Source organism: Anolis carolinensis, chromosome 1 (genome assembly GCF_035594765.1).
Source record: "Anolis carolinensis isolate JA03-04 chromosome 1, rAnoCar3.1.pri, whole genome shotgun sequence".
Taxonomy (NCBI): domain Eukaryota; kingdom Metazoa; phylum Chordata; class Lepidosauria; order Squamata; family Dactyloidae; genus Anolis; species Anolis carolinensis.
The window spans coordinates 349135746-349155170 of record NC_085841.1 but is presented as its reverse complement, the minus strand read 5'-3'; the positions used below and the strand labels follow the sequence as shown (position 1 = coordinate 349155170).

At 42.4% G+C, this 19425-nt stretch overlaps 1 protein-coding gene across 5 annotated transcripts; it reads left to right on the top strand.

The window, feature by feature from the left end:
• Positions 1-10096: 10096 nt before the first annotated feature.
• On the top strand, positions 10097-17811 carry ankrd9 (ankyrin repeat domain 9). Of its 5 annotated transcripts, none has more exons than XM_008115750.3 (2): positions 10097-10247; positions 16682-17811. In XM_008115750.3, the coding sequence occupies exon 2, from the start codon at positions 16755-16757 to the stop codon at positions 17640-17642; it is 888 nt and encodes a 295-aa protein (XP_008113957.2). In that variant the 5' UTR covers positions 10097-10247; positions 16682-16754; the 3' UTR covers positions 17643-17811. The 5 variants fall into 5 exon arrangements, with proteins under 5 accessions (XP_008113957.2, XP_003224116.2, XP_062824566.1 ...); XM_003224068.4 differs by having other exon boundaries at positions 10128-10409; positions 16685-17811; XM_062968496.1 differs by having other exon boundaries at positions 10137-10247; positions 16685-17811.
• Positions 17812-19425: the final 1614 nt, after the last annotated feature.

The following is a 19425-nucleotide window of genomic DNA, read 5'->3' as shown; positions in this document are numbered from 1 at the left end:
CACTTCGCCACCGGGGCTCCTCAAATAAATAAATAGAACCACAAATAAACAAAGAGAACCCGGGGTGGAAGCAGGGATGCTTTCCAGTACCACATTTAGAGACTGACTCAAAGTGGTGCCAAGTCACATGCTTTCACATCATTCCTAACTTGTATCTGGGGAAGGGCACATGTATTTCAAATGGAAACTGCTGGTTAAATTAGAATCTTATCCAAGACGAAGAAGGGTTAATTTAGTGGCTAAAAGGAAATTCCCCTCCAGTCAGTCTCTAGGACAAAGTACAGAAATCTGTCTAAATAATGGTAAATATTTCGTATTAAATGCTGCCTAGAAGGAGGGAATAGCCCATCTTCCCGGGAAATGAGATTTTCCTGCAGCTGGATATCCCTGTATCTAGGCAACAGCAGCACCGATATGGAGATCGCTGTATGTAGGTGGTTGTCAGGTCAAGTACCATATATTTCCTTCAAGTGGATGATTGACTCAGACATTGCTACCTTTGTGTTAAGCAAAGCACCTAGGACGTGCTGGCAGGAAAGCAAATGAACACCCTGAATATTATTAATTTGCTTTGGAGGGCCTGCCAGGCATGAATGTGCTTTCCCACATCCCACAAAAGACCCCAGAATCCAAAGATAATTTCATTCTGTGTGAAGAACGTTTGCTGTATCAATCTTTGATAATGTTTCCTAGAAGAAGGTTTCCAGCTTCTCATCTTGGAGTGCATCTACACTGTAGAATTAATGACGTTTGACACCAGTATAACTGTCATGGCTCAATGCTATGGAATCACTGGAGTTGTAGTTTGGTGAAACACCAGCATTCTTTGGAAAAGAAGGCTAAAAACCTTGTAAAACGAACTCCATAATTCCATAGCATTGAGCCATGGCAGTTTCAGTGTTATCAAACTGCGGTAATTCTAAAGTCACACTGAGTCACAACATTGGTTTGTCTTTCCCAATATTGTTAATTGACAGGCAGCTGCCCTTCCAATTTCAAGCAAGTTACTTTCCTAGCCCTTTCTGGAGATTCCTGATGTTCTCTGGTGGTCTCCTATCCAAGTATTAACTTATGTATATATGTATGTATGTATGTATGTATTTAACACACTTGAATCGCACCTTTCTCACCTTGAAGGGGAATCAGGGTGGCTTTACAAAGGCAACAATTCAATGCCATATATACATATACGTACAGTAGTCTCTCACTTATCCAACATTCGCTTATCCAACATTCTGGATTATCCAACACATTTTTGTAGTCAATGTTTTCAATATATCGTGATTTTTGGGTGCTAAATTCGTAAATACAGTAATTACTATGTAGCATTACTGCATATTGAACTACTTTTTCTGTCAAATTTGTTGTATAACATGATGTTTTGGTGTTTAATTTGTAAAACCATAACCTAATTTGATGTTTAATAGGCTTCTCCTTCATCTCTCCTTATTATCCAACATATTTGCTTATCCAACGTTCTGCCGGCTCGTTTATGTTGGATAAGTGAGACTCTACTATATATATAACTAGCTGTGCCCGGCCACGCGTTGCTGTGGCGAAGTCTGGTGGTATGGGAAATAAAGTATTGAGGAATTGGTGGTAGTTAAGGTCAAGGGTAAAGGTTTTCCCCAGACATTAAGTCCAGTCGTGTCTGACTCTGGAGGTTGGTGCTCATCTCCATTTCTAAGCCGAAGAGCCGGCGTTGTCCATAGACTCCTCCAAGGTCATGTGGGATGACTACATGGAGTGGCGTTACCTTCCCGCCGGAGCAGTACCTATTGATGCACTCACATTTGCATGTTTTCGAACTTCTGGGTTGGCAGAAGCTGGGGCTAACAGTGGGGGCTCTCTCCGCTTCCCCAATTCAAACCTGCGGCCTTTCAGTCCAGAAGTTCAGCAGCTCAGCGCTTTAACACGCTGCGCCATCAGGGGATATTATTTCCTAAAGGTTGTGAATATACAATATTTCTGATTGGTTTTTTTTGTTTGTTGGAGGCAAGTATGAATGCTGCAATTAGGAAAAATGATTAGGATGTAATGGCCTTGCAGCTTTAAAGCCTGGCTGTTTCCTCTCTGAGTGAACTTTTTGTTGGGAGGTGTTAGCTGGCCCTGATTGTTTCCTGTCTGGAATACCCTTGTTTTCAGAGTGATGTTGTTTGCGATATTTTATGTGCTTCTACTGTCTGTGGCCCTGAGAAAACAGAGGATTTTCCAGACTTTGATGATGGGAATACTTTGTTGGGAGGTGTTAGCTGGCCCTGATTGTTTCCTGTGTGGAATTCCCCTGTTTATTTACTGTCCTGGTTTTAGAGATTATATTGTTCTGCATTATTCTATCCCGGTAATTATTTCATATTAAAGAAGAATCTCACTTATCCAACATTCGCTTATACAATGTTCTGGATTATCCAACACAGTCTGCCTTTTCATAATCAATGTTTTTGTAGTCAGTGTTTTAAATTCATTGTGATATTTTAGTGGTAAATTTGTAAATACAGTACAGTAGAGTCTCACTTATCCAACATAAACGGGCCGGCAGAATGTTGGATAAGCGAATATGTTGGATAATAAGGAGGGATTAAGGATAAGCCTATTAAACATCAAATTAAGTTATGATTTCACAAATTAAGGACCAAAACATCATGTTAAACAACAAATTTGTCAGAAAAAGTAGTTCAGTACACAGTAATGCTATATAGTAATTACTGTATTTATGAATTTAGCACCAAAATATCATGATATATTGAAAGCATTGACTACAAAAATGCGTTGGATAATCCAGAACGTTGGATAAGCAAGTGTTGGATAAGTGAGACTCTACTGTAAATACTACATAGCATTACTGCGCATGGAACTACTTTTTCTGTCAAATTTGTTGTATAATATGATGTTTTGGTGCTTAATTTGTATAACGATTACCTAATTTGATGTTTAATTGGCTTTTCCTGAATCCCTTCTTATTATCCAACATATTCACTTATCCTGCCGGCCTGTTTACGTTGGATAAGTGAGACTCTACTGTATATTTCTAATCTTATATTATCTGCTCAGAACTGGATTATATGAGGCTCCTTCTTCACAGCTGTATAAAATGCACACTGAAGTGGATTATATGGTAGTGTGGAGTCAAGATAATCCAGTGCAAAGCAGATAATATAAGATTATAAATGGGTTATATAGCTGTGTGGAAGGGCCTTGAGTCTACACTGCCATATAATCCAGTGCAAATTAGATAATCTGTGGAAGAAGTCTAAGGGAGGCCTAAATCTGCCTGTCCCCTAACTGAAACCTGGCTGTCCCTTGGTTGCTAGGCAACCAAGTGGGCAGAGATTAGCCCTCTAAACTGGCAGCAATTGGATAAAAAAAATTATTGCTCTCCCTCTAATTAGCACTTTATTTTTCTTTTCTTTTTGTTGTATCAACCTTGAGGCGTGGATGATGGGTTGTGTTGTCAAATTTTGAGGTTGGGGGCCTGTACTTTTGTTGTTATGTGAATTGCCGTGATGCCATCACTCTTTTATATATATAGATTTGGCCTAGCTCTGCATATCTTTTAAAATAAAAAACAATCAAGTTTGTTCAGGATGGTATAGTAGTCCACATTATCACATGAAGCTCTTGGAAAAGTAATTATTCGACTACAATTCCCAGCATCCACAAGTCCTTAAAAAGTAACTTTTCTATACTGTTTTCTACTCCAAAGCCTCCACAATAACAGCACAGAAGGTAGCTTTCTATTAAGATTCAATTATTTCATTTTGATTCTGCATCGACTGTCATAACTCCATCCTATAGAACAGCGGTTCCCAACCTTTTTTTGACCAGGGACCACTCTCTAACATTAGTACCAAAAGGATTACGAATCAATTTTTTGGTCAACTTTAGATTTGGTTTGGTTATTTGGGGTGCTGATTCAGAAAATTGCATTGCATCTAGTTTCTGATACAGAACATATGCCACCCAGTAGTCACCATCTGCTCGCCCACAGAAAACTATATTTAATAATCTAGAGCTGATGTGGTCTATCCAGAGCAATTTTCTGAATCAACACCCCAAATAACCCCAGGAACAGGCCTAAAAACCTGTTATTATCCATAGTAGCAATGGTGAGATCGCGGACCATGTTTTAGTTCTTCTGGACCTCTGATGGTACATGGACCACAGGTTGAGAACCAATGTTATAGAATCATGGAGTTTGTAGTTTGTTGAGACACTATTTATTTTATTTATTTACAGTATTTATATTCCGTCCTTCTCACCCCAAAGGGGACTCAGGGCGGATTACAATGAACACATATATGGCAAACATTCAATGCCAACAGACAAACAACATGCAGTATAGACTGACGCAGAGGCATTTAACATTTTTCCAGCTTCATGATTCCGGCCACAGGGGGAGCTGTTGCTTCACCATCCACTAGTGGCTGTACTTCCTCATTCCTTTCCTCATGTTTTGTTGGCAGTTTTATGATGTTGTAAATTAGTTAAATTAGCCTCCCGCATAAAGTGTACCTAAATTTCCCTACTTGACAGATGCAACTGTCTTTCGGGGCTGCATAGGTCAACAGCAAGCCGGGCTATTTAATGGTCGGGGGCTTAACCCAACCCGGGCTTTGAACTCATGACCTCTCGGTCAGTAGTGATTTATTGCAGCTGTTTACTAGCCAGCTGCGCCACAGCCCGACCCACTAAAGACACTAGAGCTCTCTGTCTGAGGATTCAAAGTACCCCTTCCCAAACCAGAAATCCCTGTATTCAATTGAATGGTCCATATCAATTGCAGTAGTATCAGTGATATATCAATGTGACCTTAAAGGGCCCTTCATTTTGTTTATGCATAAACATAACACAAAGGAGAAACGATACATTTCCAGGATTTTTGCTGCCTTGGACTTTCCATTAAGGTGGCATGGAAAGTTTTGATTTCCAGCACATTTTCTTTTAAAGATTCTTTTGATTCTGCAGATGGAATTTGACATGTTTGGTTTTTGTCAGCTCCATATTGAACTGGCATCAGACTTCAGGAAACTCCAGGAATGGCTGGCGTCGGCCCCCCGTTTGGTCATTGTTTCCAAGCCACATCCTCGGCTCCTTCGCCGTCTGACTCATTGTATGGAGTTTCCAAATGAATACAGAAAAGACAGGGAAACAAAAGCATGAAGCAGAGGTCTTTGTTAGTGCCAGATATTTTGGCACACTGCAGTGTAAAACAATGGTTAACACTGAGCAGGCTTTGTCTTGAAGGGTCCTTGTCAACAAACCCAATTGGAGACATTCTGCAGCCCAAAATAAAGCAGTAGTTGGCACACTCTGAGTAATAACCAAGGCGAGTAGCATTCCGGGTTAGCCTTCTTATTTTGGCACACACCAAGGAGAACCTCAACCCAATATCCTGTAATTATGTCCAATTCTGGGCACCACAATTCAAGAAGGATATTGACAAGTTAGAACGTGTCAATGATCACAGGTTTGGAAACCAAGCCCTATGACAAATGGCTGAGGTAGCTGGGCCCGTTTAGCTCCCTCAGGCATATTTAAATATTTGGAAGGATGAACATTGAGGAGGGGCAGGCTTGTTTTCTACTGCTCTGGACATTGATCAATGGATTCAAATTGCAGGGAAAAGAAGAACTCCTTGACAGTAGGAGATGTTTTGTAGTGGAATAGGCTGCCTCAAAGTGTGGCGGAGTCTCCTTCTCCAGAGTTTTTTAAGAAGAGGTTGGATAACCATCTGTTGGAGGTGATTTGATTGTGTATTCCTACATGGCACGGGGTTGGACTGGATGGCCCTTGTGATCTCTTCCAACTCAAGGATTCTATGAACTTATATCCACAAGTCTATGATCTTTATTTCAAGGAGGTGACCAACCAGCATAGGAGCAAAAACTCATTGTTGTTGTGATGGTTCCTATTGCACAATGTCATGCACAACATTGGTGGTACATCGCCTCCTAGCCATTCCCTGCTATTGATGGGCCAAAAGGTTACAGTTTAAAAGTTTTTAAAATAAACCTCACAGAAATTTCAAATTACATGTTTAAAAAGTAATTATAAAACAAATCCATGGAACTATGGGAGGCAGAGTTCCCTCCCCAATGGGACGTCCACAGAGCAGAAACTATGACCAACAAAGCATTCTCAAGATTAAATTCCCAGGATCAACGATCATGTAAATGCCATGGGACTGTTTTGTGTGATAAAGTCCATCTTCCCCCTGTGTATGTTCTTCTTTGTCATTGTGGAGGTTGGTCTTCTCTTTTAGCCTATATTAAAATGGAGCCCCCAGTGGCACAGCGGATTAAACTGCTGAGCTGCTGAACCTGCTGACGGAAAGGTCAGTGGTTCGAATCCGGGGAGCGAGGGGAGCTCCCGCTGTTAGCTCCAGCTTCTGCCAACCTAGCAGTTCGAAAACATGCAAATGTGAGTAGATCAATAGGTAGCGCTCTGGCAGGAAGGTAACGGTGCTTCATGCAGTCATGCCAGCCACATGACCTTGGAGGTGTCTACAGACAATGCCGGCTCTTCAGCTTAGAAATGGAGATGAGCACCAACCCCCAGAGTCAGACACAACTAGACTTAATGTCAAGGGAAAACCTTTAGCTACCCTTAAAATGCAAAACATGGCTTTGGAACTTGAGCATAAATAGATTTTGTATCTCCAGGGGTCAGGGAACCAAACCCAACCAGATACTAAGGACCCATTGTAAGTGTTCAGGAAGACATTGAGTCTTGTGCAATAATGAGAGCAGTAGTTGAGTTCTGCCCACGAATGCTCACACTGGGACAGGCAATGTAAGGTCTACTATAAACTAACCTCAAGCACCAGAGAGACTCTGAGGCTCACATTTTGTTGCAGAAACTTGCTGTGACAATAGTTGGCTTTCAAGCCTGGCGTCTAAACTCAGAACAGTAAATAAAGAACGACACTCTGAAAACAGAGGAATTACAGACATGAATCAATCAGGGGCAGCTAACACCTCCGAACAAAGGATTCCCCCAGGCAGGAATGAATCTGGCAAGGCCATTAATGCTAATCAAGGTGATTAATTACAACATTCACACTGGCCTCCTACAGACAAGAGTCCTTTCTCATACCCTGGACCTTCCACAGATATATAAACCTCCCTTGCTTAATGTATTGTTGAAGGCTTTCATGGCCAGAATCACAGGGTTGTTGTGCATTTTCCGGCTGTATGGCCATGTTCCAGAAGCATTCTCTCCTGAGGTTTCACCCACATCTATGGCAGGCATCCTCGGAGAGTGTGAGGTATATTGGAAAAAAACTAAGCAAGGAAGGTTTATATATCTGTGGAAGGTCCAGGTTGGGAGAAGGAACCCTTGTCTGTTGGAGGCCAGTGTGAATGTTTTAATTAATCACCTTGATTAGTATTAATGACCTTGCCAAATGCAAGTCCTGGCTTCTTCCTGCCTGGGGCAATCTTTTGTTCAGAGGTGTTGGGAGTTAGAATCAACAGAGGTGTTGATTAATGTCTGGAATTCCTCTGTTTTCAGGGTATTGTTCCTTGTTCTCATTTTAGAGTTTTTTTAATACTGGTGGCCAGATTTTGTTCATTTTCATGGTTTCCTCCTTCCTGTTGAAATTGTTCACATGCTTGTGGATTTCAAGAGCTTCTCTGTGTAGTCTGATATTATAGTTGCTCAGCATTTCTCCCTTGCTTAGTTTTCCAATCTACTTCACAACCTCTGAGGATGCCTGCCATAGATGTGGGCAAAACGCCAGGAGAGAATGCTTCTGGAACATGGTCATAAAGCCCGGGAAATGCACAACAACCCATGCACAACAACACCCTGGTGCCTGAGGCTGCGGGTGTGAGCTGCCTCCTCCCCAAAGGCACCTCGGAGTGTCCTTTCCTTCCTGCGCGAAGGTCAAGTTTTGAAAGAGCCTTTCCTTAGGGCTGGGTGGCCAAAGAAGTCAGAGAATAGCTCACAACCTCTGAGGATGCCTGCCACAGATGTGGGCAAAATGTCAGGAGAGAAAGCTTCTGGAACAAGGCCATACAGCCCAGAAAACTCACAGAAAACCAGTGATTCCGGCCATGAACCTGACAGTTCTCCCCAGGAAACAAGGCCAGAGAATTTCCAAGGGGAAGGAAACCAAAAGAGGGAGGGGGGACATGATAATCATAAATAATACAATAATATAAAAAACTTTATTTATATACTGCCCTAGCTCCTCAGGGGACTCAGGGTGGTTTCCAACGTGATAAAAACAATACAAAACACATAATAAAAACATGCAGTGGTGCAGTGTGTTAAAGCGCTGAGCTGCTGAGCTTGCAGACCGAAATGTTGCAGGTTCGAATTTGGGGAGTGGAGTGAGCACCGGCTGTTAGCTCCAGCTTCTGCCAACCTAGCAGTTCGAAAACATGCCAATGTGAGTAGATCAATAGGTACCGCTCCATTGGGAAGGTAACGGTGCTCTGTGCAGTCATGCCAATGGCCACATGACCTTGGAGGTGTCTACGAACGCCGGCTCTTCGGCTTAGAAATGGAGATGAGCACCATCCCCAGAGTCAGACACGACCGGACTTAACGTCAGGGGTGTTGTGGTAATCTCTGAGTGGTTAGACTCAATTTAACCCTCTCTGGGGGAGATTCCACCAAAATGCAGCAGAGTAGCAAAAGCAAAAGCTTTCAAATGCAACAGTTACTTACACGGGGTGAGCAAAGAGAAGCCTTTCAGCTTAGGATGCCAATCGATTGCAGAGACTCAGTAAAAGTTCAAAAAGTATTTATTCAGGTAAAAAGAACTCCATTGCAGATAGAAAGGCTTGGGAGCTGTCTAGTCTACTCTAGACTGGTTTCTAAGGAAAAATAAGAAAGGAAAAATAACAAACATCTAAATACAGTAGAGTCTCACTTATCCAACATAAACGGGCCGGTAGAATTTTGGATAAGCAAATATGTTGGATAATAAGGAGGCATTAAGGAAAAGCCTGTTAAACATCAAATTAGGTTATGATTTTACAAATGAAGCACAAAAACATCATGTTAGACAACAAATTTGGCAGAAAAAGTAGTTCAATACGCAGTAATAATAATTATAATTCACTATTATAATTGTATATTTATATTACATGCAATATTACTAATAATATTGCGATATAGTTGTATAATATATTGTATGTATATATACTTGTAAACCGCCCTGAGTCCCCTTCGGGGTGAGAAGGGCGGTATATAAATGTCGCAAATAAATAAATAAATAATGCTTTGTAGTAATTACTGTATTTATGAACTTAGCACCAAAATATCACGATATATTGAAAACATTGACTACAAAAATGTGTTGGATAATCCAGAACGTTGGATAAGCGAGTGTTGGATAAGTGAGACTCTACTGTAGTTACATCTTGCCAGGAGAGACAGCAAGATGCTGCTTGTTAGCTGGAAGAACAAAGAGAGAAGAGAGAACCAAAATGGTTCCAACCTCATGGTCCAGTTTATTGGGACCATAAAATACATTCTGACCAATGAGAAGTTAGTGTCCCTAAAGATTCACATTTCTACTAACTTCAAAGTAAGAGATGTGACATACACAGGATAGAGTGAAAACACAGTAAAACCTATCTAGGCATGCTTTGGAAATAGGGAAAGGATTCCCTCAATCTAACTCTATCATCTATCTGACTACATTTAGACTTGAGTAGTCCAGGGTGATTCCCAACAAGGGGAAACCTTTACCTTTACCTTAATAAAAAGCAGAACCATACAACAATTTAAAAATAATACAAGCAATAAATATCAATACTCAACAGGCAACCCAACAATGAAAAATAAAACTAGTAATCATGACTTTCCTCCCATAGCTAAGCTCTCTGTGTTGCAGTCCCGAAGAGATTGCCAGCTCAGGCAAGGGCACTGAGGGCAGCCTAAAGTTGTCCTTCTTCCTCCTGCTCCTCCTCTTCCTCCTCCCCTTTGGGTCTCTATGGCCCAGAGGCGAAGTTTCTTGGAACTTCGCCTCCTTGTGACGCAACAACCCTCTCCGGCCAGCCAATCGCAAGCGGGGGAGCCCTGTCCGGGGACCAATCCCGAGTGGCTGGACAGTTCCCCGGTCCTGACCGGCCTTCCCGAGGGGAGGGGGCCAAGGAGGGAGGGAGGGAGGGGAGAGCATAAAAGAGCCCCAGAAGGAGCCCCGGAGCTTTGGCGGCTCCGCAAACGCTTTGGGGCTGCAGTGGGGAGACGAGAGAGAGAAGGAAGAGGAGAAGGAGAAGAAGGAGGAGGAGGTGTGTGTATATATATATATATATATAATTGTGGTTGCAACAGAGGGAGGAGTAAGAGAGGCATTGGCTCATTCATTGCAGCAGCAGGAACAGCCGGCTGGCAAGGGATCCAAGGAAGCCGGAGTTCCCCAAGAAGCAGAGGAGGAGGAGGAGGAGGAGGAGGTGAGGAGCCTGCGCGTTTTCTCCTTTTCCCCCAAGATTTGTAGATCCCAGGATCTATAGATCTCCCCCCATTCCAACCCGGGTGGGCGACTTGGGGTGGAGACCTATGAGGTAAGAGATTTGGGGCGGAGGAGGAAGGAAGGAAGGAATTAAGGAAGGAAGGAAGGAATTAAGGAAGGAAGGAAGGAAGGAAGGAAGGAAAAGGAAGGAAGGAGGCCTTGGCTTGTGTTTTTCCTTCTGGTCAAGGAGAGAAATCGCCCAGGGTTTGCCTCTGTGTTGTCGAAGGCTTTCATGGCCGGTATCACTGCGTTGCTGTGAGATTTCCGAGCTGTATGGCCATGTTCCAGAAGCATTCTCCCCTGACGTTTTGCCCACATCTATGGCAGGCATCCTCAGAGGTAGTGAGGTCTGTTGGAAACTAGGCAAGTGGGGTTTACCTATATATCTGTGGAATAATGTCCAGGGTGGGAGAACGAACTCTTGTCTGTTTGCGGCAGGTGAATGTTGTTATTAATCGCCTTGATTTATATTGCACTGTATAATTTTTATATATGTGTTTTTTGAAAGCCGCCCTGAGTCCCCTGTTGGGTGAGAAGGGCGGGATATAAATATTGTAATAAATAAATAATATAAATTAGCATTGGATAGCCTTGCAGCTTCAAAGCCTGACTGCTTCCTGCTTGGGGGAATCCTTTGTCGGGAGGTGTTAGCTGGCCCTGATTGTTTCCTGTATGAAATTCGCCTGTTTCAGAGTATTGTTCTTTATTTATGTCCTGATTTTCCCCCCCAGTATTTAAAAAAGCTCTAAAATCAGGACAGTAAATAAAGAACAACATTATGAAAATCAGGGGAATTCTAGACATGAGACAATCAGAGTCAGCTAATACTTCCCAACAAATTATTCCCTCGGGCAGGAATCAGCCAGGCTGTGAAGTTGCAAGGCTATTCAATGCTAATCAAGGTGATTAATTGAAACATTCACACTTGCCTCCGGCAGACAAGACTTCTTTCTCCCAACCTGGACCTTCCACAGATATATAAACCTCCCTTGCTTAGTTTCCAGCAAACCTCACAACCTCTGAGGAAGCCTGCCATAGATATGGGTGAAAAATCAGGAGAGAATGCTTCTGGAACATGGACATACTACCTGGAAAACTCACAGCAACCCAGTGATTCTGGCCATGAAAGCCTGCAACAAATTGCTGGTTATGTTGGGCAGCTTGAGGCTGGATCGACACTGCCAAAGAATGCAAAGAATGGCCTTATAATGTAGTTTAAACTGCAATATTTAGCAGTGTAGATCCAACCAAAGAATCAAGGAGGGTGGCAAGTAGGAGAAGTTGGCTTGATGTTGTTGCTGTTTGCCTTCCAGTTGTTTCTGACCTATGAGGACCTTAAGGTGAAGCTATCGCAAGGTTTTCTTGGAAAGATCGGCTCAGAAGAGAATTACCTTGTCTTCCTCTGAGGCCGAGAGAGTGTGGATTGCCCAAAGGCCACCCAAGCAGGTTTCTGTCTCTAAGCAGAGATTGAAATCCTGCTTTCCAAAATCATACTCCCACCTTCAGCAAGTTGAGATGTAGACTGTGAGAAGATCGCCCACTTGGTTTTTTTTTTAATCGTGTCAGAAGCGAATTGAGGTAAGTCGCTTCAGACATGAGAGAACCAACCGTCTTCAAAGACATTGCCCAGGGGACACCCAGATGTGTTACCATCCTGCGGGGGCTTCTGTCATGTCCCCACTTGGGAAGCTAGGGCTGACAGATGGGAGCTCGCCCTGTCTCACGGATTCCTACCATCAACCTTCAAGTCAGTAGTTCAGCCGGCACAAGGGTTTAACCCAGTGCACCACCATGGCTCAGATTGACCCGCCCACAAATTGTATTGTTCTTCCGCAAAACCCAATTGCCCTGTTATGCTTGCAGGTTGTATAAATTTCTCTTGCGGGAGAGGTTATTTAAGGTAAATCAGAGAGTGTTTTTTCGATTCTTAGAAGACAAACCTGCTCAGAACTCAAGGAGTGGCTCACAATGTTTTCTGTATCTTTCTTAAAAGAGATGTGGCTGGCAATGTGAGGCAGTAGGCATACCGAAGGATGCTCGCCCACACCATTGCCTCCCTTGACCAGCTGCTTTTTTGTGTGGAGCCACTCAACCAAGGATTTGCCTGGTGCCAACTTGGTCATGTGAACTGACAGCTTTTGTCACAGATCTATCAGCCAGTTCGTTGGGGAACGCTCTCTGTGGCCTCAGAGGAATCAAATGGCAAGTTTCTTCTAAAGGAGGTGGAAGTGAAGAGCTTCTCCTGCGTTTTATAGCCAGTTTTCTGTGAGTCAGGAAATGAGCATTTTGTCCCTTTTCTGGCAGGATAAATGAGGGTTCATAGGAGCCCCGGTGGCGAAGTGTGTTAAAGCACTGAGCTGCTGAATTTGCGGACCAATAGGTCCCAGGTTCAAATCCCGGGAGCGGAATGAGCGCCCGCTGCTAGCCCCAGCTTCTGGCAACCTAGCAGTTTGAAAACATGCACATTTATTTATTTATTTACAGCATTTGTATTCCGCCCTTCTCATCCCAAAGGGGACTCAGGGCGGATCACATTACACATATAGGCAAACATTCAATGCCTTTTAACATAGAACAAAGACAGACAAACATAGGCTCCGAGCGGGCCTCGAACTCATGACCTCCTGGTCAGAGTGATTCATTGCAGTGATTCATTGCAGCTGCTCTCCAGCCTGCGCCACAGCCTGAACTCAAATGTGAGTAGATCAATAGATACCGCTCCGGCGGGAAGGTAACACTAGAATTAATGCAGTTTGACACCACTTTAACTGTCATGGCCAAATGCTGTATAATCTGAGGAGTTGAAGCCTGACGTGGTCTTTAGCTTCTTCTCCCAAAGAGTGCTGGTGTCCCACCAAACTACAGCTCCCAGGATTCCATAACATTCATCCATGGAAATTAAAGTGGTGTCAGACTGCATTAATTCTACCATGTAGATGCACCCTGAAACAAAAGAAGATTAAAGCTGCTAACAGAATTCACTGCTAGCCCAAGAGAGCACCAAATCATGCTCCCACCTCCACCCAAGCCTACTTACCTAAAATTATTTTGGCCACAAGCATTGCTCCCACTCCATAGCAATAGAAATACAATGTGTACACATACAGTATATGTCTTCAAGTCAAGTGGCAACCCCATGAATTTCATGGGGTTTCCTTAGGTTAGGAATATTCATGGGTGGTTTTGCCAGTTCCTTCCTCTGAAATACATCTTTCAAGAGGAATAAGTGTTTGGGTGCCTGTTAAGAACATCTCTAGAGCCAGTGTAATGTAGTTGTGTGAGCACTGAACTATGACTCCGGAGACCAGTGTTTGACTCTCATGGGAAGCCACTGGGTGACCCTGGACAAGTCACACTCTCTCAGCCTCAGTGGAAGTCTCTTCTGAATAAATCTTGCTAAGAAAACCCTGCGATAAGGTCATCATAGATCTAAAATATCTTGAAGGCACACAGCAACAACGGCACCCCAGATGTGTTGCTCTGAAGTTGTGGCCTCATTCTGCCTAATGATAAGATCAGCCCTGCAGATATCAGTAGGAAGGAAATCAACAAAATGAATGATATGGTTTAAACAACAACCCTAATTAACATGAACCCAGTTTGCTTAGGAACATCTTTTCAAAACAACAGCTTTATTAATTATCTGATATTTTCATCAGCTTTCAAAAGACCATGGTGGTTTACTAGGGAAGAGGACTTTACATGGATGGAGAAAGGATAGATTTGAACTTTGCTACTCATTTCAATTTGAAATTGATACTGAATCTGTATGTTTAGAGAGGAACGATAAGAAAATCCTGATGCAGAGGTTCTTCTCATTCTGATATAACCCCTAAACAGAGTTCTTATTGAGTGTTTAGCTCTGTTGTTTATACCTCTTTATGTTTGATTTTCCTAACCTGTATTTCTAGAATGGCAGTTTGGAAGTTGCTTTTGCAATCCCATGTAAATGTAAGGAATGTGTCTCTACTTTTCCACAACTAGGAATCACTAATCAAGGCAATGGAGACTACTTTGTTCATAAAATAAAAATAATGCATATGGCATGTTTTTTCAGTGTATTGGACATACTCCGGAGAGCAATGTAGTCATGTTAGTCCTCTGGGAAAAAACAGCAAAGAATCGTGTGGCATCTTAAAGGCTTTCTTAAGCATACGTTTTCATAGAACACACCCTACTTCTTCAGATGCCTGAATATAAAGGAGGCTGAAAGCTATGAGAAGTTAATCCATATATAATCCATATATACCAGGCATGGGCAAACTTTGGCCCTCCAGGTGTTTTGGACTTCAACTCCCACAATTCCGAACAGCCGGTAGGCTGTTCGGAATTGTGAGAGTTGAAGTCCAAAACACCTGGAGGGCCAAAGTTTGCCCATGCCTGGTATATACTAATTAGTCTTTATTGCATTAGAGATATATACGGTATCTCTTATCACATCCAAGGAGACCTCAAAGGCATTGGCCTCCAAAGAGATCACCACACAGAATTTGTTTGTCTCCAGTTATCTAGTTAATCACCATCTTGAAAGTTTTCCATGTCACTTGTCTTGAGGGAAATTGGTTTTTGTCTAAACCAGATTTAAGTTACTTGGCTTCTTTGACCATTCACAACCTTCTCTTTCTCTACTATGTCTTCTAAGGACACTAAGGCTTAAATGTAGAGGCACACTACAGAATATAGCAGTTTGACATCACATTAATTACCATGGCTCAATGTTATTATGGGAGGTGTATATACCCTTCTCTGTCAGAGAACTCAGGGCCCATAACAAATTACAAATCTCAAGCTTCCATAGGATGTAGCTATAGCAGTGGTAGTGTTATAATTCTGCAGTATGGATAGGAGATAAAAGACTAAGCTCTGAATCAAGTATCTGGCTTCCTATCTTTCCATTTCAGCCTATCTCACATTCCCACACACAATATGTGAGAGCTGAGCAACCCTCTTTTCATATCCACTGATCTCTCAACTTTTAAGAAAAGATTCTGCAACAAACCTAGGATTGGTTGGTCTGTTTTTCCTCCTCTTAAAGAAATTTCATGATACTTCTTCCAACTCAGCAAAACAAGGGACTTAACACACCATCCCTAGAGCCAATTTGTTATAGCGATCAGAACATTGGGCTAGGACTTGAGATACAGTAAAGTCTCGCTTATCCGACCTTCGCTTATCCAACGTTCTGTATTATCCAACGCAGTCTGCCTTTTAGTAGTCAGTGTTTTTGTAATCAATGTTTTCAATACATTGTGATGTTTTGGTGCTAAATTCGTAAATATAGTAATTATTACATAACGTTACCGTGTATTGAACTGCTTTTTCTGTTGATTTGTTGTAAAACATGATGTTTTGGTGCTTAATGGGTAAAATCATAACGTAATTTGACTTTTAATAGGTTTTTCCTTAATCCCTGCTTATTATCCAACATGTTCACTTATCCAATGTTCTGCTGGCCCACTTATGTTGGATAAGCAAAACTCTACTGTATTACATTCCCACTGAGCTATGAAACTCACTGTGAAACCATCGGTCTTTCTCCTGGTCTTAACTGGCTCACAAAGTTGTGAGGACATATTGGGGCAGAGAAGTACACTATTTATTTATTTATTTATTTATTTATTTATTTATTTTATTTACAACATTTATACCCTGCCCTTCTCACCCGAGGGGACTCAGGGTGGCTTACAAAAATTGGCAAAATTTAATGCCCAAATTGCAATCATAAAAACAAAACAATATAAACAGATCTGTTAATAACATTGTTAAAACACATTATAAAAACCTTAAAAACGTATATATAATTAATTCCATTCGTCCGAGATCCTCATGCTTCATCCTTAAATCAGGCCATGTCAACTTTGTCATTTACTCATCAAAAGCTTGGGCACATAACCATGTTTTCATGACCCTTCTGAATCCCAGCAGGGTAGGAGCCCGTCGGGGAGATATATATATATATATATATATATATATATATATATTGTATTTTTATGTAGTTGATAAACATCTTCTCTTCAGTAGCAAAACCTTACATAATTAAATTAGCCTTCAATTTTATAGAACTCCTAGAGAGTGTAGGAAAATTAAGACATGTCAAGTTATTTTCACATACAATGTCACCAGGGAAGAGTGTCATAACTGCACTGTCCATTAACCCACATTCTGCTTTGGCTTCTACATTGACCGTTGTATGTTTTACTTTTTCTTTTAAAGCAGTTCGGTTGCTCTTGGGTCTTCATGAAGAAGACGTTTTGATAGCCATCCTCCTTGAAACCCTCCCTCCGCGATGCCCTGGAACGTCAAATGGCTGAACGGCTACAGCAGCCACAGCTCCCAGTCCCAGAAGCAATGCAAGAAATCCTCCTTTGCCTTCTACCAAGCTGTGAGAGACCAGTTGCCCGTGTGGCTCTTGGAGGACATGCGGCGCATGGAAGCCTTTCATTGGCAAGAAGGAGGCAAGGTCAGCAGCTACTCTCCTTCGGAGGCCCTTCTCTATGCTTTGGTGCACAACCACCAGCCTTATGCCCACTACCTCCTCAGCAAATTTCCTAAGAATGCCCTGGCGATACCCAGCCTGCATTTCAGCTGCTGCCATTCGTCGGCCCCTCACTTGGCCATGGCCGTCCGGTACAACCGCGTCCACATCCTTTTAGAGATCCTAAAAGCCATCAGAGACTTCCCCGCAAGCGAACGAGCCGGTTACTTAGACCGCCGAGGCTGCAGCCGCGTGGAAGGGGGCAAGACGTCTCTCCACTTGGCCTGTGAACTGGCAAGGCCCGAGTGTTTCCTTTTGCTGCTGGGCCACGGTGCCTCAGCTTGCCTCTGCGATGGTGCTGGAAACACCCCTCTGGACCTCTTGCTGCAGCAGATCTGGGAAAACCCGTCATCCAACCTACGCACCAAGCTGCTCCTCCTGGACTCCCTGTTCCTCTTTATGCCTCAGGGTTTCCATTTTGCACAGAAGCCGCAGCTCCTGGAGGACAGGCAACAATGGCAAGAACTATTGGGGAAGCAACGGTTTGAGTGGCTGGCAGGCTTAGCACCTTCTTCCCTCTTTGTCCAGTCTATGCAAGTCTTACTTGGGACCATTTCTCCAGATCAGTTCCCCGAGGCGCTGGAGGCCCTGCCTTTGCCACAATTTCTGAAGCCCTTAGACCTCAAACTGAAGAGTTAAGAACTTCATACTAGAGACTCTTCCTTTCTGCTCTCCCACCCTGCAGTTCTTGCTTGTGTGATGAAAATAAGGATTTTGGCTGTTGCCTGGAGAACTCATGTGTTTAATGTACACAACTGTGTGGGAGATGGGGAAGCCTTTGTTTTAATTAGAACCTTTTTTAAAAAGACTGGAGTGTGACACTGTGTTTTATTTTAATATTGCCTCCATCACGTTTGAAAGAAAGAGTAAGATTGCTTTATGAGAGGAAATATGGCTCGCGAAAGGGTTGGGCAATCAAGGGGAGTTTAAGGGTCCAATTTTTGTCCTGGAACACTCTGGGAGCTCAATTGACTGTGAGAAATAACCAAAAAGAAGGGGGCAAATGCTCTAAGCAACTGAGAATATATCTCTAGTTTTTAAAATCGATGGATGGCATCCTGCTCAGTAGGAGAGGTGCCAGTATCCCTTATCTGTAATTCCAAAATAATCCATAATAATAATAATAATAATAATAATAATAATAATAATAATAATAATAATAATAATAAATCTTTATTTGTACCCTTCCACCATCTCCCCAAATTGTCCACATGATTAGCTAAAATAGTGACACCTTTGCTTTCTGATGGTTTAATGTACGCAAACATTAGGTTGCTGTGAGTTTTCCAGGCTGTATGGCCATGTTCCAGAAGCATTCTCTCCTGACGTTTCGCCCACATGGGATGCCTGCCAAAGATGTGGACAAAATGTCAGGAGATAATGCTTCTGGAACATGGCCATACAGCCCAGAAAACTCACAGAAGCCCAGTGATTTTGGCCATGAAAGTCTTCGACAACACATATGCAAACATTGTTTTCATGCGCAAAATTATTAGAAATATTATGGATAAAATTGCCTTCAGGTTATGGGTATAAGGTGTATATGAAACATAAATGAATTTAGTGTTTAGACTTGTGCCCCATCCCCAAGATATCTCATTATCTATCATAATCAAATACAGGTATTCCAACCTGTAATAAATTTGTAAGATAAATATGCAATCCTGCAATGCTTTGAATTCATATTTCCAGCCAATGACAATTGAATGTGACCTTTTCAATGTGGCAGCTCTCCAATTAAAGTATTTCTGATATGCTGCAGATCACAACACTGGGAAATTACATCTGCTATGCTCTCACGGTTTGGGGGGCTCTGGAGACAAGCAATTATGACAAGGACCCCAAGGGTTCCCTCCAGCTGCCTGTTCTTGACCTTTCCCGTGGAGTTGTGGACAACACTTCTAACACCCCAATCTAAGCATCTCAACAGTCCTTTCATTGGGGCACTGCCAAGCTGAAATTGTAGGGGTTTTTTTTCAGAGGCTGCATAGTTAGATGATGGAGTTCCATCATCATAGTTATATTTGATGTTGCAGGATCTTTGCAATTTTAATACTAGACAGTGCAGTTGGTCTTAAAGGTGAATTGGCCCACATAGTGCCTTCGGGAGATCCTATTCTGTCACAGGATAGGGGAGATAGAAAAGCAGAAATCCAAGAAATCTGGAAGTATAAGAACTGCTAAAGCTGGGTTTTCAGAATTGTGTATTAGATTAAATTAGTGGTTCTCAACCTATGGGTCCCCAGGTGTTTTGGCTTACAACCCCCAGAAATTCCAGCCAGTTTACCAGCTCTTAGGATTTCTGGGAGTTGAAGGCCAAAACATCTGGGGACCCACAGGTTGAGAACCACTAGATTAAATAAACAAGTAACCTCTATTCCCATCCCACAATGTTAGCATAGCAGGGCATTGGCAGTAACAA